This window comes from Callorhinus ursinus, unplaced genomic scaffold, assembly GCF_003265705.2.
Source record: "Callorhinus ursinus isolate GAN/ISIS: 27379988/994484 unplaced genomic scaffold, GSC_fseal_2.0 scaffold36, whole genome shotgun sequence".
NCBI classification, from domain to species: domain Eukaryota; kingdom Metazoa; phylum Chordata; class Mammalia; order Carnivora; family Otariidae; genus Callorhinus; species Callorhinus ursinus.
The window spans coordinates 1943089-1969727 of record NW_027397098.1 but is presented as its reverse complement, the minus strand read 5'-3'; the positions used below and the strand labels follow the sequence as shown (position 1 = coordinate 1969727).

General features: G+C 39.2%; 1 protein-coding gene across 2 annotated transcripts in view; it reads right to left on the bottom strand.

Annotated features, from left to right (window-relative positions):
- Positions 1-26639, bottom strand: part of ITGA8 (integrin subunit alpha 8) — a 201413-nt gene that overhangs the window by 52459 nt on the left and 122315 nt on the right. For both annotated transcript variants that reach the window (XM_073879876.1, XM_025853612.2), the window contains 8 exons: positions 22124-22179; positions 21316-21470; positions 19907-20044; positions 19343-19410; positions 17513-17660; positions 12442-12534; positions 8034-8113; positions 2702-2782 (listed from right to left, as the gene is read on the bottom strand). In XM_073879876.1, the coding sequence (XP_073735977.1) occupies positions 2702-2782; positions 8034-8113; positions 12442-12534; positions 17513-17660; positions 19343-19410; positions 19907-20044; positions 21316-21470; positions 22124-22179 (819 nt within the window). The remainder of the gene's footprint in view (positions 1-2701; positions 2783-8033; positions 8114-12441; positions 12535-17512; positions 17661-19342; positions 19411-19906; positions 20045-21315; positions 21471-22123; positions 22180-26639) is intronic.

The following is a 26639-nucleotide window of genomic DNA, read 5'->3' as shown; positions in this document are numbered from 1 at the left end:
TCGAGCCTCGTCGGTAGGCCCCCTGCTGAGCGGGGAGTCTGCTTCTCCCTCTCCCTCTGTGTGCTCACTTGAGCTCTCGCTCTCTCAAACAGACAAATAAATAAATCTAAAAAAAAAAAGAAAATGCTAATTCAAACGCAAAGAGATACTTTCACACACTTACTAAAATGGCTAAAAACGAACAAACAAAAACAAACCTCAAGCCCATGCCTGCAAGCGTGCAGCACAACTGAACTCACACTCTGCTAGTGGGAATGAGAATTGGAAATGGTACAGCCAGTTTGAAACACAGCTTGGCGATTTCTTATAAAGTTAAACATACCCTTGCCATACAGCTCAACTCCATTTGTGAAAACAAATATCCCAACAAAGACCTGTATGTGAAAGCCAATAGCAGGCTTATTATTAAGAGCCCCAAACTGGAAACAACACAAGGGTTCACCAACCTGTGAATGGACGAACGATCTGTGGGACTTCCGTACAGTGGAATACTTCTCAACAATAAAAAGAAACAGACCACTGATACATGTAAGAACATGGGTGTTTTTTCAAATGCATTATGCTAAGTGAAAGAAGCCAGACTCAAAAGGCTACATTCTGTATGAGTGTAATTACATGATTTTTCTGGGAATATAGTGACAGAAGATAGATCAAGGTTGACAGAGCCTGGGGGTGGGGGCTGGGTTAACGACAAAGGTGCATGAGAAGCTATGTGGGGTGACAGACCTGTTTTACATTGAACATCCTTGTGGTATCTTAATGCTTCAAACTGAACATCTAAAGAAAGGGTAAGTTTTACTTTATTAATTTATACTTCAATAAACCTGACTTAAAAAAAACACACGCACACACATCAAACCCCAGAGACTGTGAAAAGGTACTTGCAACATGTGTAGCTGATAAAGGATTAGTGTCTCAACTCTAGAATAGGAAAGAGTTCCTTCCTATGAATTAATATAAAACAATTCAGTCTCTTCGTAGAAATGTCCTAAAAAATGAGCAGAAATTACCCAATTTGGGAAGAATGGAGACAACAAACACATGAAAAAGCTACTCAGTCTCATTTAGGAATCAGGGAACAGCAAATTGGACCTTGAGTTAGATGGTATTTCTCATCCATCAGATTGGCTCAAAATGAAAATTGCGACCATTTTATGAGTTAGTTAATAACGTGTAACAGTGAAGACTTTCCTCCGTGTCTTGTGGAACAATAGGTAGGTATAATTATTTTGAAAAACAGTTGGGTACTATTAAATAAAGTTAAATAGCATACACTGTCTGATCCTGAAATTCTACCTCTAAGCAGGTACCCTTCTGACATTCTTCCACATGTGTGCCAGAGGATAGGTACAAGGAAGTTTGTAAAAAAGGAAAAAGAAAACCCCCACGTGTTCATCAGGAGTAGAATGCGTAAGTAAGTGTGGTGTAGCTTTACAATATTAAACTCTTCTGCAACTAAAATGAATGAACTATAGGCACATGCCCTAAAGTGGGTGAATGTCAAAAACATTCATTTGACTGAAAAATATCGCAGAAACATAAACAAAACAAGATTTTGTGTAGCTAAGGTTCAAAGGACTCTCTCATAGGCTACATAGCATGATCATTTATAACAAAGGACCTGGAGACAGGCTGCCTGGACTTGCATTCTAGCTCCCCATACCCTAGCTGTGTAGCCTTCAGCCCCTTGTGCCAAAATTTCCTCACCCGTGCAGCGAGGATACTGGTACATGTTAAGATGTGCTAATGGGCTGGGGTAGCACATGGAAGGATCAAAACGGCACTAGGTATTATTATTCTTCTCTAATCTACTAGGCAGAGCCTCACTGGTCCCAGGAGGGCAGGCAGGGCTCCTGCCATTGAGAGCAGCAGGGGGCAGCAGTGGGAGGATGCATGGAAGACCATGGCTCTGACTGCAGGGGCTACAGTTGCCATCATGGAGGAGTGGGAACCACTCAGAACTGTGGAAAAGGAAAGGGAACTGGGGTTGCTGGAGCCCAATGACAATTCAGCCCAGAATACCAGTTGACGTTTTTAGCCAAGTCTTTGATTGTCCTGAAGAAGTAAGAATTACAATAAAATCACTGGAGTCCACACTTGCATAAGAGAACTGCAGACAGTACATTCCTAATTTATTCTCTTCCCGCCAGGCATGGATTTCCCAAGACGGTAGTCATTCTACGCCTTTTTCCTTGACCACTGTCCTCCTGTCTCTCAGCTGATTGCATATTGGTACCTTCTTCGAAGAAAAGGACAGAAGGAAAAAGACATAAAATGTAAATCCCAGAAACCCTCACATCTAAGAGTTAGCCATTTGTTCAACTCAAGATGTAGTATGATGAGGCTGAGTTTTCATTATGCTGAAATAATTACTAGAGAAGTGAGAGTTTCGGGCAATCCCAGGTTCGTCGATTTGACCTGACTTCTTATCACTAGTTTTTATAGTCTCATTACTGACCTGTCAGTTTGGGGAATAAAGTGATCTCTTGTTTTGACATCCTTTGAGTTAATTACCATATAGGGTTTACTCCAGTTTTCAATGGAAGTCGAATGATGGGTCGAAAAGAATGAAAATTTATAACCAAAATGAATTGTGATTGCTAATGCATTAGGAAAATTCCGTATAATTTTTACTAGTGTTTTGTCATAATTAAAGCTATGATTACAGTATAACTACTACAATGCCTTGATTATTACTTACCCTCTTATTTCTACTTGAGCTACAGCAGTGATGTTGATTTGCAGGCTCACAAAATTGCTGTCTGGGTTGTCCCTGTTGGAACTAAAACACAAGGACAATATGATTTAAATATATTTTTTCAGACATGTTACAATATACGATCATAAAAAACATTCTGTAGATCGAAAGAACAACAAACATTACTAACACAATCATTCAGAAAACAATGGTATATCCATTCTACAAAATCATAACCATTTGAAAGTGGAAATGCTAAGATTCTTTATGAGTAAAAGGAACGTAATAACTTTCCGTGAAAGACATCTTATCTGAAAACATAACAGCCATCTAGAAAAGCTAACGCTTTTTTGTTTCAATGGCTAAACCAAGAAGGCAGCGAGCTGAGTTCATTTTCCAGCTTCTCCCTTGGACACATTCCTTACTTCTCTGTGCATCAAGTTCATTGCCCATTAAATGGGAAAGGAAGGCACCCTCAACTCCTGATTCTCCATGCTAATAAAGAGAACTAGCATGGATAATCCAAGAGCAGCACATAATGGAAAAAGCGTTTGTGTTTGGCTCTGGAATGCATCACACCATACATTGTTTTGGCAGCAAATTTATCTTCCTTACGGTTTATTTCTGCAGTAATATTAAAATAAATGTACATTCACTGCACGCTCACTGGCTGACTAGGGTGGGGGCGAGAGTGAATTGAAAGCTTAGCCAATGGCGGGAAGAAGCAAGACCCTAGGAATTTGGGCAGCTCATGCCAAGGCAACTAGGAGATGACATAGATGTTGTCAAGTGCATCAAGAATCTCAGGATAGAAAGTACGTGTTTAATAATGTTTCTTTGAACAGCGGCAAAATTATTTTTGAGTCTGCTGTTTTTTTTTCCTCTCAAGCAAATACAATTACTATGAAACTTAATTTTTTAAAAAAAGATTTATTTATTTATTTTAGAGAGAGAGAGCGTGGGGGGATTGAGGAGCAGAGGGAGAGGGAGAGAGAAACTCAAAGCAGATTCCATGCTGAGCGCAGAGCCCGAGGTGGGGCTTGATCTCACGAACCTGAGCCGAAACCAAGAGTCGGACACTTAACTGAATGTGCCACCCAGGTGTGCCTACATATGAAATTTAATTTTTAAAAAATGCATGTTAAGCATCCAGTCCTGTCAGGAAAATGAAACATGTTCTCACAAGAGGCCGGACCAGTAGCTGAGCTTTGAATGCAGACGCCATTTGCTTTTATAACCCCGTTGTGCTTTCCCTAGAGTCACCCTCATATCCCAAAGATAATGCAGCTTTCAGCAAACAGATGTGGCCACACCACCACGGACAGGTTCATGTTTATATCCAGGTCTCATTAAGAAGAGAAAGCCCCCTCTTTTCATCATCGACTTTCATGCAGATTCAACGATAAGCTTTCACACTGCAGTGGTGGTAATGGGGTATGTTCTGACTGGCTTTTGAAGCTTTCCAAATGTGGGAGCTGGAGAGATGATAAGAGCCGGCTTTCAAGGGAGGAGGAGACAGAATCGTTCCCACAATGCTTTTTGAAAAGCCTTGTCTGATTGTATATACTGATAAGGCCACTTCAACCACAAACACACATAAAAGATATAAACAGGCCAATGTCAGGCTCATTTCCTGTCATGGGGCATCACAGCTAACCTTGTGATGAGTCTAGGGGGACTTGTTCATCAAAGTTTGAACCCCAGTTTCCAGGCCACTTTATTATTATCCCATCTGGGGAAAATCAGTCAACTGAAGAGTTTTTTGTTTTGTTTTGTTTGGTTTTGTATTTTAATTACTGAATTGCTAACCAGCAAGAAGTCATTAAGTAATTCTACTTGTCGCACATTGTGTAGTTCCAAATGCATGACGGGAAACTCTTTAGTTTAGAAATTTAAGTCTCATTGTTCCACACATTACCCAGACTTGGTTCAATTTTCTAGTTCTCACTGCTTTGCAGCAGTGGATATACAAATTAAGAAAAAGATGTTTCATTTGAGCTGTCCCATAATGTCATTGCATTTTGTTTCCACGTGGTTGAAATGACACAATTGTCTTTACTCACAACACCCTGAAAATGTAAATAGGTGTCAGGCACTGAAATCGCCTTCGGACAGAAGTCTCATCTGAAGCTGACAGAGGCTATTTTGCCAAGTAATGAGAGCAATGGCAGATGTGGAGACTAGATCTGGCTGGCTACTCAAAATTGTCCTCTGTCACACAGCCTTGTCATGACACTTGGTGCTGTAATCAACCAGTGGTATCAACAATATGTCCTGGTAAGAAAGGCACTGGGCTTGATATATAACTTAGATGCTTTTCCTTGACCTCTTTCCTGGAAGGAAACCTCCCTTGCTAATACCACTGCTACGTTCAAACAAGCAATCCATCACCCACCGCCCTGGACGCTGAGCTATTTATACTGTTGCTGCTAGTTCTATGCAGGAATGATGGATTTCCTCTCCATGACTACACCCTATGTCATGCACCAAGGATAAATATGTTTTTTACTTATTGCTCCGATGCTATTTTCTTTTTCCTTACTGTTTCCTATTTTCTGTTTTCTAACATTCCCTCTGCGCTTTCTGTGGTCTTTGGAACGTCAGCAAATACAATACAATGTTCATTTCACCACGGCCGAGGAAGCAATGTCAATGACATCACGAAGACCTATTTGTGTGTGGGAATCGAGATCTGAGATCCACTGTAGTCAGGGAGGAGAACGTTTACATGTCACACAGAGCCACGGTGTGAAGAGACCGTTTAATGCAAATATCTGGTAACATGAACTATTTTAAGTTTATTAATAAATAAAGCCCTATTTCTCTTTTGGGTTCTGTTTGTGGAAAAGGACATTAAATGTGGGTAACAGTGGTCCATGTGGTCAAAAGCTTAAGAATTTAGACTTCAGAGCATTTGGTTTAATTTATTTTTGGTTTTAACACATTTAAATTGAAAGCTAACTGTCCATTAAATACTTATTTATGTCCTTGGAGTCTGCCAGCAAAGCATGTAGATAAATGCTCACCTCAGTGTTAAGTATTCTCAAGCATTTTCATCTCTGAAATGTCTGTTTTGGGAATTTGATGGTTTATGTATGTCCCTGTAGCCCTTCTGGTTCTTCATGTCTGCATTTTTATATATATTTTTCAGGATAATGTTAAAATAGTCATGAGTTTCTATAGCATGTAAGGATAGAATATGATCACTGTCCATTCTTTTAGATGAAGGGGGATGTTAAAATATGGCCATTTCTATTTTCCATCAAATTTAGCACTTCATTGCTGAATTCACTATTTGAATGATGATCTCCAGGATGGATTTGGGAAAGGCATTTAGAACATCATTTGGTGTCCTTTGCTCCTTGAGTGAATTATTAGTTGCATTCATTCTATTACCTGTAACTGTAATCAAAAGTAAGAAGGATGCGTCAAGGAACTTGCTTTACATTTTTGTACCAGATTTTCTTTTAAATAAAGGGTTTATATTTCATGAGAGATGTATCTTCATGCCATTGCAGGACCAATGTCACAGACAGTAATGGTGAGAAAAAGAAACTTCAGGCTACCATCTGGAATGATGGTGGTCCTCACTATGGAGTGCCTTTACTTTTTTTCTTTTTTTCTGAAAACTTACAGATATTTCCCAAATGAAAATATTTAGGACTACCTGAAATTTTTGGAAGATACACATTTATATTGATACAAAGAAGTGATTTAATAAGCTTTTGGTAAAATGATATTACAGAATTCATTCTGCCTGCCTCTCATCACTAAGATGGGTAAAATTTTTAAAAATCTCTAGCAGAAAATAGTAAGTTAAATTTTAAAAAAGACCTAGTTAAGGTCAGAAAAGGACCTAAGGTAAGTGAGAAGACCTTCCTTCTTAGAAATCTATCATAAAATTTAGGGGATGTGGTTTGTGATATTGGTTGTAGATTTTTCAAAAAATTTTAAAAAGATTTATTTCTTTGAGAGAGAGAGAGAGAGAGAGAGAGAGCATGAATGGGAGGGGCTGACGGAGAGGGAGAGAATCCCAAGCAGACTCCATGCTAAGCGTGGAGCCCAATGTGGGGCTTGATCTCAGGACCCTGAAATCATGACCTGAGCCAAAACCAAGAGTCAGTTGCCTGAACCTGACAATCCAGGTTCCCCTAGATTGTAGATTTTAAAAATCTGCTATATTCTTATAGAGCTTATATACTTTTAAAAAACTCTAAACCTTTAATCAAAGTAGCTATCAAAAAGTAATCCATTGCACAAAGTCAACACTCTCCAATCACTTCTTACAGGACAGAAGGTAAGTTTAGAGATTGAGTCACACTGCACACTAGTATTTGAGAACCAAACTGTAAAGACGGACTTCAGAGTTGTGTTATAGTTAGAACAAGGGTCCACCACACTGAACACATGCTGTTTATATCAATGTTGTTCAGACATTTAAAATTGCAGACCACAAAAGAAATAGATACATTTCACAGGGTATCTTACTATACACATTTATATTTATCTAATTGGATTGTTTCATGAACAGGACTCTGGTATATTACATTCTATTCAATCTCCTTTTCTTTTAATACTGGCCTGGGGCCATTAAATTGATCCCATTACTGTCTAACGGGTTGAAATCCACAGTTGGGCTTTCCTGCACATGGCTCCCTACAAGTCTTCCCACTCATTATATATTATTTTCAGCCATGAAGGAGCAAACAGAATAGACAGTGAAAAAGTAGTTACACTTGAACATCTGTAAAGGGTCAGTCTTAGGAAAAAGGGCAGCTACTTACCTGCTTTGGCTTGTAGTTACCAGAAAAGGCCCTGAATGAAGGCTCTGAATGAATATATGATCACACCTGCTTCCTGCCATGGTGCTCACAATGAAACTATCAAAGAATCATTGATTCTTGAAGAATCAGATTTCAAGATTGCAAATGCATAATCTATGCTTTTTTGCAAAAATTTTATTCTCAGGGATTAGCCGACCCCCAGCTGAGAGCATGGTGGGTATGTAGTAGGGGTGTTGGTGAGGGTGGGAGAAGGGAAGTGAATCAGAATGAGGAAAAATGGAGGTAAATGGGAGTGGGAGGGTACCCAGGACACAATTTTTAGTAAAATAACTTGGCCTATAGAATAGGTCTCTTTTCTAAAATAATAATAATAATAATAATTAATTTAAAAATTACAAAACTGAAATAACAGAAACAAAGCAAAATGATCTGTGTAAGTCTGGGTTCTAATTTTAGGAGAACTTTTAAGGTTAAGGAGCTTGAAGAGTGGCCATTCATTTCACTCTCTATATTGAATGCTGACCATAATTTTAGGCACTTAAAAATCTAACCTTCTGATTTGGAGATCGAAGTTAATGCTCATGTTTGTTTTCTCAAGACGTGGAACTGCAAATCGGAGGCCCAGAGAATACTAGAAGAAAAAAAATCACAAGACACTAAGTTTATGACAGGGAGGGACTTTCTACACAGCGTAAAAATCTTTTTTAAGTCATCTCTGCAAATCCCCACCCTAGATTGCTGTCCCTTTCTTTGCTTCCACCCTGGGTTGCTGAGAGGAAGTCATGTAACTAGGATGGCAGAGCCCAGACAATTCAAGTCCCCATACATTGTGGTTCCTTCCCTTCATTTAGCCCCGTACAAACTCTTCTCTGGCCACCTTCCTATGTGCTAAATTAAAAGCAACCTGAATATACGAGAGATGATTTGGATAACAGTAATGCTTGTGTTTGATGCACATTTAGGTAGTCATTGAAATTATGGCTGTGAAGTCTATGCAGATGAGGAAAATGCTTCTAATGTAATGATGACCCATAAAGAAACAGGTTACACAGTTGTATGTGCAACGTGTTTCACCTATTGTTTTAAAAGTTTATTGATGGAAAAATTACTGTACAGGAGTGAGGGTGTATGGTAAGAAAATATACCAGAATAACACGCTATGGTTATATTAAGGTTATGAGTGTACGGATTGTTTTTTCCACCTTTCTTTATTTTCTCAAGTTTTAAAGCCGTTCTTATTATTTTTTTAATTGGAGGACAGATTTTTAAAATGTTGGGGAAAATAAATCCAATGACAATATAAATAAGGAACTGAAAATAAGAGCTAAGCAATTGTATGACTTACTCTCCCATGTATTGTGGTAAACCCTACATGCCTTGTCTCACATAATCGTGACAACCACCCCACAGGTAGGTACTGTGATTGCTGACATTTTACAATCGAGCAGTAATCTGAGGGTTAGGGAGATGAAGTTCCTTCCTCCAGGTGCACAGCAAGTGAATTGTAGAGCTGGAATTGAAATTCCTGCAAACTGACTCCAGCACCTGTACTCTTCTTGGCTTTTAAGCTATGAGAATCCAATCAGTGATTAAAAACTCGTGTTAATATGAACCAGTAATAACATGAACTAGTAAATCTTTATTTTTATCATAAATCATCATCATTATTTAACTAGCCCTTACTGATTGTGCTACCAGCCAGGAACTGCCCTAGTGGCTTTATATACATTATATAATTGCACTGCTCCAAATATTCCTAAACATGTGGCTTCTCGCCTTTCAGTGTGACTCGTCCGAGGTATCACAACTGATAAATGGCAAAGCTGGGATTCAAACCCAGGTGTGTCTAATTATTAAGGCTTTGAATCCTAACGCTGCAGCCACAATGATTTCCTTTATAACAAATGTGCAATTTTCGGTCAGACCTCTGGGACTTTGCACATAAACTCTTCTCTTCTTTGGAAACCTCTTAAAACTTTTCCTGCTTTTTCTACTTGAAGAGGTTCTACTCATGCTTCAAAGCTCAGGACAAAAGATCCTCCTGCAATATACTGTCTGGTCCCCCAGGTCAGGTCAGGCAGAAATTTTCTCTTTATTCCCTATCTCCTTCTTTGCTACTCTCCTATCACTCAACCTCTGATATTGCTAATTTCGAGTTTCTTATTGAATGGGGATTGTATATTTTCATCTTGATGTTGTGAGAAGAGCTTAGTATCAGGCATATAGAAGGGGTACAATAAAAATGGTTGAAAGAATGATGTGAAAAGGTGTGCTGTTGTTTGCACAGTTCCAGTGACGGGGATCTTACTGTATTGGGATGAAGCCTGGCTAATGTTGGTCTTCATTATAGAACAATTCATCCCGGGACAAAGATACAACAGTGATATGACAATTTTGTATCGGTAGGAGGCCCGTGTGTTTTCAGCTAGAATTGAACACCAGATTTCTGGGCATTGATTCTAAAGAACCTCTGTGGGACCACTACTTTTTTGTTTTCCTAATTGCGAGATTTTGCAAGTTTTTATGAATCCTTTTTGGTACATATAGATAATATATGAAAATGACATTACTACTTATAAATCAGAAGTAATACTTCTGAATATTAACTTGAATGTTTTGTTAAATTAAAATAAAAAGTCTCTTGAAAACTGTTTTTTTTTTTTTTAAATATTGGGACTAAAATAAATGGTCCTGGTGATTTATGAGGCTTTTTAATATTTAGGACTGCTTTTACATTTGGAATCTTACTACAATCCACTGAGACTATTTTTTTTAAGTACAAAATGAAGAAGTAAATAAATCAAAATGTTTTATAACAAAACAGAATGCAATAAAATTTGATGTATTTAAGGGCATTAAAGGGCGAGATAAGAAAGCTATTAGGTTTCTTCCACTACAGACCTCACAGATAAATGAATACAAACAATTTACTTCCTTGACTTCCAAAAATTATTTGCTGGTAAAATGGATTGACATCCTGTCACATAAACACATATGTGGTTAAGACCACACTGCCATTTTTACCCTCCACTTGGAATGTCCCCAGTGGCCAATTTTTGTTCCAAGATTATTCTTAGTTATTAATGATCTTAGATGATCTCTGGTTTAGATTTAACACTTTTAATACTGACAAAGGAATGAGCGCCTGGTCACCTCTAGACACAAACCCTGCCGCTACCATGTCAATTTCTTCCTCTTTGGCCTTGGGTAGACCTCTTCTCTACACCAAACTAGGTGGTTGGGTTTTTCTTGAAAACTAGCAAAAGGACTTATTAGTTTCTAGATAAAAGGATTCTAATGAAAAATGTGCTAACATCTCAGCTTAGAAATCCCATTCTATCTTTCATGGCTTCGTTTAAAAATCTCATCTCATCTGTTATTCATTAGTTTTTATCCAAGTACTTTTCACAATTTTGACAACCAGATAGAACACGGACTTTGTGTTCAGTCCTCATTTAAACCTTGGTTTTGTCATTCAATACCTGTGTGACTTTGGGAAATTTATTTAACATTTCTCAGTTTCTTCACCTATAACCTAGGAGAAATACTCAATTCATGGGATTGTTGGTTTTGAAAATTTAATGAGATAACATAAAAGACAGAGCACCCAGTGATGGGCTTATAACACAGCGGGCAATCAGTACATGTTAGCTAATAAAAATCTGTTATAAAATTTTATCTTTTATTTAAATATTTACTTTTTTTGACCCAACAGGTGAGTTTACTAGACTATAGCTTGGCACACTTTATAAATACCTGGGATCAATTGAATAGAGTTTATTAGGGTGTAGAAAAGCAAAAATATTATTCTAGCACAATACCCTAAAGTATAAATTGGGAATAGGTATTTCTTGATAGTTTCAAATGCTCAAATACACGTGAGAGATCCTGGGCTAAAAAGTTTATTTACTGCAGGACTTCTCAGCACCTTTAAAATGCAAACGTGCATGTGAATGCCCCAGGGGAGGATATGATACTCAGCATTAACCACAGAACTCCCCTTTAAAGCCTTATCTCAAGGGATCAGTACTCTTTGGAATGTATTTTGGGAAGCTATTCTAATACAAACCTATGCAATTATAAGTTTTTAGGGGAAATTTTTTTCAAATAGGCCACTTTATTGATAATCATAAATATCTAATTTAAAACAGGAATATGTATGTTCAGTTTATACAACATTTAATTATGCAGTATTTGCAGGCTTCAGAATTTTTTCCGATTTATGACTTAAGTATTGCCACTGAGATATTTATTACAAGAAGTTACTATGTGTACTTAAATGGCTATTGAAAAAAATAAACTTATTGTCCACAAGTAATCCTGAATGAAAAGTTCCTAAACCTGGAAACAAAGAAAAAGAAGAAGAAGACAAACATCTCCTTATTCTTTCAAAAGCACATTACAGATCATTATTAACTCTTTTGTTTTTCTTGCTACAATTTTCTGTATTATTCTTCAATTAAAATGTATGGAAAACATAGACCTGGTAAAGCTAACTCAAAAGCTGGGTTATGGTAACATTTTAATATAAAAATACTGCGAGTGATATTATATGGGAGGTATGTCAAAAATAAAAGCTTAATCTTCCTTGCTAAAATCTTTAATTATGTTATTTCTTAAGTCATTTACTGAATACAAAGAAAAAATTGCAGTTACAGTCAAAGAAAACATATCCCAAGAGAAAATCTTCAGCAAAAACATCTTCATAAAGCATCTAAAAGACATGTAAGAGTAAAGTCAAAAGAGAAAGCATATAGAAGTATTCATCTTTTTGTGTGTTTAACCTCAGATTCCCTACCCTGTATAGGATAGAATGCTCAAGCCACCACCCTGTTAATTTCCTGCCTAGTTTGTTTTAGTTGCCAGGTGCTAACCTGCTGAGTGCTAATTGGGGAGCTTTGTACTAGCTCTCTTTAAAATTCAATTAGAACTTAGTAAGGGCTTCTGGTTTTCTCTTACATTTGTTCCAGCCACCATAGGGTTCCCAAGGTCACATACCACCATCCTGGTTATATTTTCCATCTTGTACTCACAGCTCAGTGGTCGCAGGTCCTGCAATGGGAAAGAACACCACCATTGGAGCTCAGGGGGCAAATAAGTTACATCCTGTCCCAAAGGCAACTCGATGGGCCGGGAAGCTTCTCTTGATTTCAAACACCTGTGTGGGCAACTGTGCCCAAGAATTCATGTGTGACCATTAACTCAGAAGAGAAACTTGAGAGAAAAAAAAAAAATCAAAGTTTAATTATAGGAAGAAGTTGGATTGGTAAACATACTAGTGTGTTTCCCTGAGGAGGAAAATGCTTACTACATAAAACAACATTTTAGAAATTATTTTCACTATTGCTAATGTTAAATTCGGGCCATGAAAATCACAGATAAGTAAACATCACTGAACAAATTTATTCTTGCAAAAAATGAAATGACAGGTATTAGTAGAGGATATTATATGACTCAAGGAGCATTTGCCAGAGATTTGCTCTGAACACAAACTCCTACACACCACGGTCCTAGTTTGAGATTATACAATCAATCTTAGTTCCATCCTCTAAATACTTAAGATGGGAAGAGAATACTTTTCTGCTTACCTAGTGCTTCCTGCTCCCTTCCTCCCCCTATATCCTGTTCTTGTTAGAAAGTATAAAAACTCAAGTTTGAAGAGGCATTATTTCCCTCTAATTTACTAAGTGCCACTAATATATGCCCTGTCACCCTCATTCCCAGAGATAAGCTTGCAATAGGAAGACTTTCACAAAGGAGCAAACTTTTGGGAATTTCTGTCCCTGGAGAGGTCCAAGGAAGAGGGTTCTGAATATGAGGACCATTGGTCCATCTGTCAGCTCTACTGAAATTTCATCAAAGGAAGTAATGTGACTTTTCATGTAAAAGTTTCAGAAACCGTCCTCCATTCTGTTCTTCCCACTTAACTCAGAAAGACCAAGATCCAACACCAAAACAAAGAAGTGCTACACAAACACATCCAGGTAAAGAATTTTGTAAGCAAATCATATGCTTTGAGAAAATTAACTGCAGGGAAGCAGGGGGTTTTGTATCTGTTCTATTCCCAGTGCCTAGAACAGTGTTGGGCACGAAGTAGTAAACGGGAAATGCAGAGCCGAAGTAGCTCACACTACTTCCTAAGAGGAGTCTGAAATGAGATAGACAGAAACCCAAGTAACTATAAAATCCTCCCTCCTGTATCAACCAGGGAGGCACGACCACTGAAAAGTCTGTTTAGACTCATGAGAAAGGAGTGAATGACTGATATCTGGAGGTAATTTAATACATGCTCTCTCCAAATAATCTGAATGACATGTTAGTATTCTAAGCAGCTAAGAAACACAGTTTCAAAAAGCTGGTAACATTCTCTCCTCTGAAAGGGAGAATTAGCATGTATTTAAATTCTTAAGGATCCATATCTAACCCTAATTGTACAGAGAGATCTTTTGTGTTCGAATTATTAACTCAGTCCTGAAAACAGAAAAAAAAGAACCCAGCAAAAGCTTTTCAAAATTTCCATGAGTCCTTTGAATATAATTTAAGGACTTAGTTTCTATAGTAAATATTTTATCTTATCTAAAGGTTAAAAGTTATATGTACATTTTTTCCAGTTTTATGGAAATAGCTTTTTTTCACATCAATCAAAGATCTTTTCTTACCCCAGACCCTCCCACTCTTTTTCTTTTTTTAACCTTTATTTCCTTTCTCTGAGTGAAACAATGATTGTTTTTCTACATATTTCTAGATTCTTTTCCTTAGCTGTTCCAGGGACACGCCTGCTCTAATCCATTTATAGCTCTTAAGATATTATTCATTCACTAAAAATATTTACTGTGTACCTGCTGTTTACCAGGCATTGATAAAAAAGACCCCTTGTCCTCACCGAATTTCCAATGATCCTAACAATTGTAATAAGTAATCACAAGCAATTGTAACAAGCAACGGAAACATAATCAGTGCAGTTGGAGTTTTAGGATAGGAGAGAGTCGTAGTGATAGGGGAGGTTATGCACCTAGATTTAAGGACCAGAGCAGCGCCCCACCCCCCAAAGAAGTGACATCAAAGCTGCTGGGGGACAGTGCAGATCAGTGGCTCAGAGCCCAGGATCAGACCTAACAGTGGAGGTGTGAGTCTCGGTTCTGCTCTATAGTAGCTGTGTAACTTTGGGCATATCACTGAATTTCTCCTCGTCTATCAAGTGGGGCACAAGGACAGACTTGCTGTTTCTCTATAAGGCTGTTATGGGGATTAAGTAAATTAAATCCATATAAGATCTCAGAGCAGTGCCCAGCCCATCTCAATTGCTCAATAAATGTTTGCAGCCTCAATCCTGACCGAGCTGAAGCCTGAAGGATGAACAGAAAGAAGTAAGCTGGATACGGGGGATGAGGGAGAGCAGTTGGTGCGTCCGAGAGAAGGAACAGGAGCCGCAATTTCTGTGGCAGGAGAGCGCACGGGTATTACAGGAACTGGAGACAAAATCAGTCCTGCTGGAATTTAGGGTGTGGGGTAAAGAAAAGAATCAAAGCCCTGTCATGAGGCTAAAGGGGTAAACAGGGACAATAGAATTAAGGGCCTTGTTAGTTATTGGAGGGATTTGGATTTTATCCTAAAAGGGATGGCGACCTAGTGAGGGTCTTCAGCAAGAAGCAGTAGGGTCAGATTTACATGGTAGGGAGAGGAGTACCCCGTGTGGAGGCAGGCAGGCAGGGAGATGAGTTAGAAGACTGTGGTCATCTCAGTAAAAGATCACGCCAGCCCAGATGAAGGCGGTGACAGTGGCAGTTGGGTGGAGGGAAGAGACGAACTGGAGAGCCCCGGGGCTGAGTGGGCTGTAGAAACGAGGTGGTTACCAGTACCATTCTCTGAGACAAGAAACGGGAGTGGGGGAGAAGTGTGAGTTTGGGAAGATGACAAACCTAGTTCTGGACACACTGAACGTGAGGTGAGTGTGAGGCCGAGGAAGGCAGCATGGGAGGTCCCCCAATTAGCCAAATTCACAGACAGAAAGTCGAACGGGGCTCACCAGGGGTTGGGGGAAGAGGGACTTAGTGTTGGGTGAGCCCAGGGTCTCCATCTGGGAAGATGAAAACGTTCTGTGCTGGGTGTTGCACAAGAAGGCACAAGGAGGTACTTAATGCCAGCGAACTGCACATTTAAAAAGTGGCTAAAATGGTAAATTTTATATCTATTTTACAACAATACTAGTATCAATAAGAATCATAATATAAAGCGCATAGGCCCTTATTAGAAAAAGTCACCAAAGAGAAGTATGAAGTCTGGCTCAGTGAAGGTTTCCAGAGAAAGAGATGGTCAACATCTACATTTTCAAAAAGATGAACGTTTTTAACAAAAGAATAAAAAACTTACGATCAGATAATCCTAATATGTTTCCCCCTGGAGAAAAATGTCTAAAAAAAAAAACAAAACTTGAACTGAGTTTAAATAAAAAGGTACACAAACCTCAAACTGCTTAAAAACAAAGAATAAATTAGAACGTGGCTTAGTCATGTGAAATTCAAAGACTGAGCTAAATCTCTGCCCAAGGGAAACCGATGGAAGAAAAATAGTTAAGGACTTCTTTGAGATTATGGATAATGTCTGTTGTAATGTTTACAGCCAAAGATAGAGGCGATAAATGTTCTCCCGTATTTTCCACGCGACAAAGTGAACGGTAAACTGGATGTTTTGCTAAAAGAACATTTTAGAATAGATGCTTTGTTTAATAAAGTCAGGGGTGGAGGGATATGAAGGAATCAAATGAAAATAGGAGCAGAGCCCTGGAATATTTTTAAAAATAACATACTTGAACTTTTTTGTTTGTTTATACAGTTTTTGTGTGTGAGTGTGTGTAGGTGATCTTTTCCTACAAATTCTTGCAACAGAAACTCGTGATGATTTTATGACTGCCAAAGATACACGATTATTACTCACCTGGGTTTATTTTTTTTACTAAGAAGGTAATTTAACCAACACATAAACCACAAGACTAGAGGTGTGCGTAGAGGATTTTGAGTAGAGGATTTTCCATTCCTTACGTTTTTAAATGCCTATCAAGTATCAACACCACAACAACTTGCTAACATCTCTTTAGAGGAATTATTCTTCATTGAAGTATGTAGTCATTAGAATGCTCAAACTCCTCGGAGTCCGTGGTATTTGGAAACCGGCAGACAGTTAACAAATCGTAGTTAAAGGAGTAAACCCATCAGCATGTCCTGAAGGAGCTCCCGTTGTGCCTGGTTCCCGTGAAAGAGTGTTAGGCTGGGTCTCTACCCTTGGTTGTACATTTCTGTACATTTCTGAAGACGAAGGACTCTCTCCGTTATCCTGCACTGTATTTATAATGGTTTTTTTTAGACCAAGTGGTTAAAAACACAGCAGGACCTGAGGATGCCCTGAGCGAGAAGATTCGTGGTCTGATAAGGAAAGATTATAAAAAACATTGTTGTCAGTTTAATAAATGGTGGCACTGCCGGACCCACAAATGACGAAGACCTGGCTTTTCTTGGTCCCGGTCCCAAAAAGGTGGGCCACGAAGGAAGAAAAATGCACGTGTTTCCTTTCCAGTGCCTGTCTCGGCTGTTATCAGTGCTCAGCTGGGACTGGTCGGACCTTCCTCCGTAAGCAGTAATGAAAACCAGACCTCCCGGGACCCTGCTTGAAATGTAAAGGAACTAAAAACAAAGGTCTGAAAACAGCCAGCGAGGGTGGGAGTGAGCAGGGGAATCAAGCTGATAGATCACATTAGGGAGCTTCTCCTTTCAGCCAGTTGTATTCTCTTCCTTGCTTCAGCTCTGGATCTTTGGCCAATTTATCTCTGCACTATGGCCAAGAAAGATATGAATACTGCTTAAGACCACCCCCCCTTCCTGGCTCATTGTTATTATGATGACCAAAGTAAAGTGCCTTTTTGTCCTCCTTTATTTGGGAAGAAAGTCTCAGCTTGAGATGGCTCTACTTAACATCGATTTGACTTCCAATATATAACGAGCTCTTTTCCTACTTCGAATAATGTGCAAGGCATTACCTTGTTGCTGCGTTCAATCCCAACATAATCTGCCTCTTCTGGTATTATCACGAAGAGTTCAGCTTCGTAGGCACCTTCTCCTTCATTTCTTGCGTTGATTATGAGCGTAAGATGATTTTCATCTCCAATGATGACCTGATGCTTATCTCTAAAAACGCAGTTTAAAAGGAATATTAGGTATCATACTTCTCTGGATTCATAGATACCTTATTTAAGGACTTGGAAGAAAAGAAGAAAGATGTGAGAATATAAGACTTGGACAAGAAGATGGTTCATCATGAGGGTCTGTGAGAAGAACTGAGAGAACCACATCTGTATGGGCAGGGCAGGAAAATATCCTGGTAATGTTTAACAAGTTCTCAAAAAAAAGAAAGAAAGAAAAGAAAAGAAAAGAAAAGAAAAAACAGGGGAATACCAATTTGTAGCTGATTTCAGTTTTTGAAATTTTCATTTGCTGATTCCAGGGATGTAAATCCTCCCATTGTGGTCAATTTCAGGCTACGGACCTACTTAATCTGCCAGCAAAAATTCCAGGAAACTTGACAGTTTGCTCACAAGCCAGGATGAGGCCGCTCTGGCACATCACTGAACACGCACAACACTGAACATGCCCAACAGAAGATGGGCAGTGGGAGAAAAGGGAGAGACGGTTTAGAAATGAATAAGGGAGGGGGCTGTGAATGCCAAGTGAACCGTACGAGGAAGAAAGAGGCAGGTAAAATAAGATCTCAAATAGCTGACTGAGGATTTTGAGGAAATTTAATTCTCTCCAAACCTCGAACTGAGCCGATATTTGGAAATGCCTTTTGCCAAGGCATTTGACCCTTATGACTTTTGACCCTTAATCAAAGCCATTGCTTTGGATCCTGGCTAAACTGGGACGTTTGGGAAAAAAATCCCCTGAAAGGTTGCCAAGCAGATTCCAAACACTGGTGGTGGGATGGGCCTTGGGTGTGTGTGTGTGTTGGGGTGTGAGGAGCATGAGTCTGCTTTTTCCAGCAGAGGATGTTTTATCTTGGTCTCATTTCTTTCCATAACAAAATGTAGTGCAGTTACCAGTGCTGGATTGGTGACTCTCCGTTACAGGCAACTGGGAGGCCGTTTGATTCTTTACTTTTTTTTTTTTTTTTAAAGACTTTATTTATTCAGAGAGGGGGAGAGACAGAGAGAGAGCGTGAGCAGGGAGGAGGGGCAGAGGGAGCCCCACTGAGCAGGGAACCTGACACGGGGCTCCATCCCAGGACACTGGGATCATGACCTGAGCCGAAGGCAGACGCTTAACCCACTGAATCACCCAGGGGTCCCGAAGCACTCTGATTCTTAATTTGATTTTGGGACACCTTCTGCTTTACTCCACAGAGTGCCATTAATTTTTCTTTTTTCAGAAAATTAAAAAATTGATTTCATTTTGACAATTTTAAGGATGCTTTTGAGTCATGAGGTGCTGCAAAAGCTAGTTTGGGTAAGGTGTAGATACAACCAGCCTGGGTCTCCGCTCCCAGGACTGAGGTAAGTACATACAACCTGAATCACCCCCCAACCCCTGCCCAGAGGGGTTCACTTTGAACAAGCACTTTTCCCCCACTTTTGCTGAAAGATGAAACAGCCCAGGCAAAATCTTAGGGTATGTCACTTGATACCAGTGACAAAGAACTGACCCAAAACACAGGCTAACTCAAAGTGTAGCCAAGCTCAAGAATTTCATGCAGAGTATTTTTTTTTTTTTTTTTGGTAGTAGTAGTTGGAAGTGTATACTTTCTCCAGAGAAGCTTTAAATAAACACCTGTATTCCATTAGATAAAGTGTACACGTTTATTTATTTAAACTTACGGTCTAGCTGACAGCTTCAAGTCAGGAATGCACACGTTGTCTTTGCCACAATCCACCAGGATGTGAGCCTGTGTTGTGCAAACGGGCATCAGGATTAATCTGGGAAAACCTCAATCACACCCTTTTTCTTGAAAAGTATGAACGGTTCCACAAATTAAAGTAAAGCCTTCATTCCACTCGGCGGCCTGATTCGGCCCCGCTAGACACCCTAGGCAAGGCAGTGATCCCCCAACACAGCTTCGTTGACATCATAGCCCAATTCCCCTTCCTTCTGCCGTGTCCCTAAAGAAGGCCCACTCTGGCGGTGTTTTGAGGATCACAAGCTGTATTTCCTCCCTTAGGAGCCACAGTTTGAACAAATTAAATCTCGGTTGCTCAAGGGGAAGGACTTCTGAAAACAGGACAATGCAGTGTTTCAGGAAACACGTTAGGAAAATCTCCCCAGTGGGACGAGCTGGTGTGCAGGAATGCAAACGCAAGAGGCTGGGTTTGGTGTTAAGGTCACAGGAGCGATGCCCAGGGCCCTGACTGGGAATCAGCCATCCCAGATTGTCAGGGACCTACCTGTTGGGTCACGGTGTTTTCCATGTAGTAATTCAATATCGGTTGCACTTCTGGGCCTTCTTTAAAGGTGGACTCATCCAAACTGTAATTCAAGCTAATGTTGATTGGAGATAATTTATCTCGGAATTCAGTTTCATCCTAGGGAAAATAATCACACACTCAAAGAAGGCTCCAGGAAATAGCTACAAGATGTTAGCCCCTGAGAGGCAGGCGACGTTTGACTTCAGCCAGTGGAAGTGAATGGTCAGGTGATTATCACGGCAGCAGGCTTAGGTTCATGTGGGATGTAGTAGGCAGCTTAATTAATACACGTTCAGGGATGAAATCATTTAGGGCTGGTGCTTCATTGAAATATATGCTTCGGGAGGCAGTCTTCAGGTTCCCACCCAGATGGGTCAAATTGCAAAGGAAAAAAAACCCTACTTATATACGTAATAGGTGTCATGGAAAGTTTTGTGAATTGGGATTTTTGTTTTCATGAGGTTGGCAGCATTTACGAGTCCTCTTGGGCTCGGGGGGAGAAAACATCTTGATTCTCCTCCTCTCTTGTCATCTCTTTAAGCTTGCATGAACTTCAAAACACCTTCAGCGCCCCTGAAGCTCCCTCAGAAAACGAAACAGAACCCCCTTCAGAGTGGAGGGGGTAACAGGAACAGAGGTCCTGAGCACACAGGAACACCTCAGACCACGCAGAGGAAATGCCACCTTCAGATGTGTGCCAGTCACGGTCGTAATGAGACTCAAGGGTCATGCACGCAGCTTTTCATTCTAGAGCATTCTAGAGTGCGTTTGTGAACTTTGCTCTCACTGCGTTCTCTCACTCACTCACTAAGTCCCGTTAAGGGAGGAGACAAAACGAGGGAGAGTGATAAACCCCACAACTGCTAAGAAGCTGGAATAATAGTGTTATAAATATTTTGGCTCTTCTATTTCACGGTAGGCTTTTGGAGTTATGTGTAAACACACATTTCTTTAAAAATATAATTATCAGTTACTTTCAGTAAAAGTGTTGAATTGCCTAAACGTTTTCCCGAGTTGGCTCTGAAATGGGCATTGATAACATCTGGCCAAACATAACTCACGTAGGAGAAAAATTCAAATAAATTACGTTTCACGTTTATGGTTTTTTTGGGAGGGAGGCAGTGAGAAATGAAAACCACCCGAGTTAGTACCAGTATCAGGATAGTGTGCAAGACAGAAAGAAGCCTTGGGGACGAACAGCCACACACCATCAGGTCAGCTGCCTCGGAGCTCAAGAATGGAGCAAGGGGCCTTGTAATAAAGTTTGCTCCTATAAAAGGAAAATAGATGTGGATCTCTGTGGACAAGTACGATGATTCAATAGAGAAAAATGGTTGGAATTTGAATCTGAACGTTAGAGGCCAGAAAGGTGATTCTGGAACACTTACTCGGAGGTAAACGACAAAATCCTGGCAGTGGAGGGATTTCTGCCGCTTTATGCGAAGGGGGAAGATGCGATGGGACTGATGGTTGTCAAGGAAGAGCGTGCGCTTAATGGCTCCTTTTTGTTTTAGGGAGTCTACGTGCACCTCGGCAGTCAAGCCTAGGGACCGAAATAAAGCAAATATAATCAGGAAAGGAAATGTATTCAGTGAATGCAGTGCTTGAATGAATTTCTATTTCAACTTGCTTACTCAGAAAACATTGTTTTCATAGTTGGATCAAAAACAATACACGAGATGAAAAAAAGTTTTAGAAAATACTCTCCAAACCGAGAACCTTGTTTTGTAATGGTTTTACATAGTCATTCCCCCATTTTTATATATTTTTTTATTATTATGTTATGTGAATCACCATACAGTACATCCTTAGTTTTTGATGTAGTGTTCCATGATTCATTGTTTGCATATAACACCCAGTGTTCCACGCAGAACGTGCCCTCTTTAATACCCATCACCAGGCTAACCCATCCCCCCACCCCCTCCCCTCTAGAACCCTCAGTTTGTTTCTCAGAGTCCATCATCACTCTGAAAAAGTTCATCTCCCCCTCCGATTTGTTTTTCCAGACAACATTAACGCCAATCATTCAAGTAGTAGTTTTGTAGAAGTTTCCATATATAGAAATATAATAGAACAATAGAAATCTTAATATTAAGAAAGGGCTCTTTCAAAGTTTTCTGTGGTCTGTGCCGAGAAATGCTTATTGTTAACTTTTCTTGGTATAGTACAGGAGCGTAAAAATGAAAACATGCTCACCTATTGGATTTGAAATGCTCTGGCCTGTTACAGATGCACATACTCTTAAAGAGAAGCTAAGGAAAATAAGAGTCAATAATGCATTGGTTAGTAAAGTTTTGAAACTGAAGTAGAAATCTTACTTTATCTCACCCAAGATAAAATGAATACATCATTTTTCCTCTGTACTTCTCATTATACACACGCACAACTAACTAAAGATACATATACATGTAAAATCTATCTATCATCTATTATCTATCTATCTGTTGACCACAACACTAATACAATCAAGATGGGTAACATTAATACATCGGAAGGTAATACTTTAAAGTATTACTAGAAGGTAACTGATTTAATCAATGGATTAAGTAATCAATTACTTGCTACTTTTATTCCATAAATACGTAAGAACATTGCCCTGTGTTAGGGAGGGAAGAATTAGGCATATAGGAGAACAGCTAGTGGTAGGGCCTGGGGATGAGCCAGAACATGAGTCCATTTGAGGAACCCACAGAAATTCAGTTTGGTTGGAGCGTTGGAGCAAGGCGGGGAAGCTCGAGGAGGCCAGGCTGGTTGGGTTGGTCTGCAGGGAACAGGGCTTTGAAAGTTATGTTAAAGAGTTTGGACTTCATCCTAAGAGGCACGGAGAACCATGGGACGATTAACCCTCATCCCCACTCGGCTTAGGAGGAGGAGGGAACCTGGTGGTAACTTGCTAGGTGTGGGTACAATTTGAGGCAGAGATCCCACAGGAGGGCAGTGGCGGGGGCGTAGAGAAAGAACGTGAGGAGCTGAGCGTGGCTGTCTCAAGCTAGGTAGGCACAACGGTGTGGTGTGTAGACACAATAAAAAGGGGGCAGACGTGCACAAGAGACACATTATAGTTTTGCCTAGAGCATGATCTAAACTCAATCCAGAGAGACATCCGCCATGGCTTGTAGGATGACCTGCCTTGGGACCTGTTCTGTGGCCACAGAGGAAATGAGAAATGACCAGTTGTCTCTGCCTGACTTTGCAGCATGTGCTCACGTCCCTCCTGAAACATGTCAAGCCCTAAAAAGCTAGCATTTGAGAGGGGGCTTTTTCACATTTCCAAGAAAGTGAAAATATAAGAAAATACTTAAATATGATTTAAAGACAGTCTTAATGGTTTTACTAATAAAATACTACAGTAGGATTGGAATATTTCGACAGCATCCCAAAGCTGTAAATAATTCCTAATCATACTTTAATTATGTGTCAGCTTCCTGCATGGAATATAATGAAAATGTGTCACATCTGGGACTCATCTATCTGCCGTGACCTCAGTCAGTGTCTCCCCTCAGGGTAAATAATTTGCCACATGCCATTAAGCCAATAGTTTCCTGAGATGTTTCTGCTATTACAACTGCTTGTACCACTTTCCCTGAGAAATCACAAATTCCAGCCCACTTCTATTTCAATTAGAATTATTTAAGAAAGATGGAATAGTTAACCCTATCTTTCGATTCTGCAGCTTATCTGGCTTTCAAAATCGAATTTTTTTCTGTGTCCCTCTTTTTTTTTTTGGGAGTACCTGGTTGCATGTCAAAATCAGAGACAAAGTTCATTAACTTTTACAAGAGAAATTCCTATTTGTAATGAAATCATCAGCCTATGCAAATTAAAATAATTTTATACACGGTATTTTGTTGAACATGAACAATTCAGTAGCAATGAAGTTTTTGGAAGAGAAATAAAGCTCTGGAGGCGAACCTTATTTTTTCTTTGTGAGAAGGTGTTTGATGGACAAACGGGGTTAGCAGCTGATTTATGAACGATACCAATTACACGTCTGTGTTGTTCTATATTTCTTAGTTCTCCCTCTCTGTTACCTCCCTGTCATTAGCCGGATGACTGTGACTTTTTTCATACAACTTTAAAATAACTGCTACAACTTACTGAATTGTTGATAACAGCACCTCAGCCGAAACCTGCCAGTTTCTAGATGTCTTTCATAGAAAAGACATCTTTTCTGTCTTTTCTATGAAAGACTCTTTTCATAGAAAAGAGTCACCGAGTCAAAACATTCCAAGCACCTTGTTCTGATCTAAAAGGAAAACCTCAAAATCTCATAGTACTGACACAAAATATTCATTCTTTTCAAGAAAAGTTTTATTATTGGGGAGCCTGGCTGGCTCAATCCGTAGAGCATATGACTCTTGATCTCAGGGTCCTGAGTTCAAGCCCCATGTTGGGTGGGGAGCCTACTTAAAAAAAAAAAGACATAGTCCTATCAGATATCAAAAAATGTTATGAAGTTATGATAAATAAAACAGTATTAATAAGATTTTTATTATTGAAATATAGTTGATATATAATGTTATATTTGTTTCAGGCAAATAACACAATGATTCGACAACTGAGTATCTTACTCAGTGCTCACCATGGTAAGTGTAGCTACCATCTATCACCATATAAATTTAAAACAAATTTATTGACTCTATTTCCTATACTGTCCTTTTCATCACTTTTATTTATTTATTTATTTTATTTATTTTCTAACTGGAAGTCTGTACCTCTTAATCTCCTTCATCTATTTTGCCTATCTCTCTTACCCCCCATCTCTGCCAGCTACCTGTTTGTTCTCTGTATGAGTCTGTTTTTTTGTTTTGTTTTGTTTTTTAGACTCCACATATAAGTGAAATCATGATACTTGTTTTCTCTGTCTGACTTATAATAACTTAGCATAATATCCTCTAGGTCCATCCATGTTGTTGCAAATGGCAAAATCTCATTTTTTTTTTTTTTACGGCTGAGTATTCTTCCACTATAAATATATACACCACATTTTCCTTATCCATTCATCTATGGATGGATACTTGGGCTGCTTCCATATCTTGGCTATTGTAAATAATGCTGCAATAAACATAGGGGTGAGTATATCTTTTCGAATTTTAGTGTTTTTGTTGAGATATTCATTCTGAATTTAGCAAAACATACATTGTACATAAACCTACACATATATTCACTATGTGTTTCATATACCAGAGAATTGGGTCCACTCACAGGTCTATACCTAATTGTGAAGTACCCTGGAGTTGTCAGGAAAAGCTGTGATTTAAAATTAATTAGTGTTAAAATTACAAACTTGAATTTATGATCACATTCAATATGGTACATTAGTCTGAATAGGTCTGATTGGAAATACATCAGAAGTCAGGACGATACATGACAAATCCTCAGACACCAGCCCTGACTCAATGCACAGTTAGAGTAATGATACTGTGATTTAACGGTGTGCATATAGCCATGCATGAAGGAAAAAGAATGAGGTGGATACCAAACAGGATGTAAAACTACAAAGCAATTCACTTTTCTTTCTTTTTTGTTTATTTATTTACTTTAAGTAATCTCTACATCCAATGTGGGGCTCGAACTCACGACCCCAAGATCAAGAGTCACATGCTCCTCTGACTGAGCCAGCCAGGCAACCCTCATTTTTCAGTCTAAGCACTTTAATTCGATTTCAGTGACAGCAAATATTTTGCATAAAATTAGGCATATTGGAAAAGGTTTTCTTACATTTGAAAAGTTGATAGTGATGGTCTTTCACATTTGTCAAAAGAAATGTTTTACTACTTTTTTAAATTGATTAATAACAATATTAATATTTATTGTGCCGGTTTTATTTTTATTTTTCTAATTTGGCAATGCCAGTAGCCGATACTTTATAAAGCTACACAACCGTTTGAAAGATGCAGAAATTTACACTGATGGACGCGAAGAACTATTTCCCAGTTAAGCTTCACTTAAATGGTTTTCAAATATAGAATACAAGGTTATATCAAATAGAGACAAAAACTCTAGGAAAGCAAATTGACAAATGCCTGTCAATCATTTTGGAAATACTGACCTAAATTCCTAAAATAAATTTAAAAACTATCGAAGAGGGCGCCTGGGTGGCTCAGTCGGTTAAGCGACTGCCTTCGGCTCGGGTCATGATCCTGGAGTCCCAGGATCGAGTGCCGCATCGGGCTCCCCGCTCAGCGGGGAGTCTGCTTCTCCCTCCAACCCTCCCCCCTCTCATGTACTCTCTCTCTCTCTCTCATTCTCGCTCTCTCAAATAAATAAATAAAAATCTTTAAAAAATAACTATCGAAGAAACACATTGTAAACTGAACCAGCTGTTAACTTTCATCTTCAAGTACCCTGAGCCACCATTAATTCCAAAGTTTTGCATGTGAAGACGAAATGTTTTTCAGAGAATACATGTGATAGAATGAAATAAGTAATTATAAAGACATATATTTATTCATTTGCCCACATAACAAATTTCATCTTACCTTAATAATATAGTTTAAATGCAATAAGGAAAACAGCTCATGAAAAGAAACATTTTCTTGTAACAAAGTAATACTCTTTCCTTAAAACCAAACAGACCCCGTATCTGTTAAAAATACTTAAATTTCATTAGGGGCGCCTGGGTGGCTCAGTCGGTTAAGCGGCTGCCTTCAGCTCAGGTCATGATCTCAGGGTCCTGGGATCGAGTCCTTCATCAGGCTCCCTGCTCGGC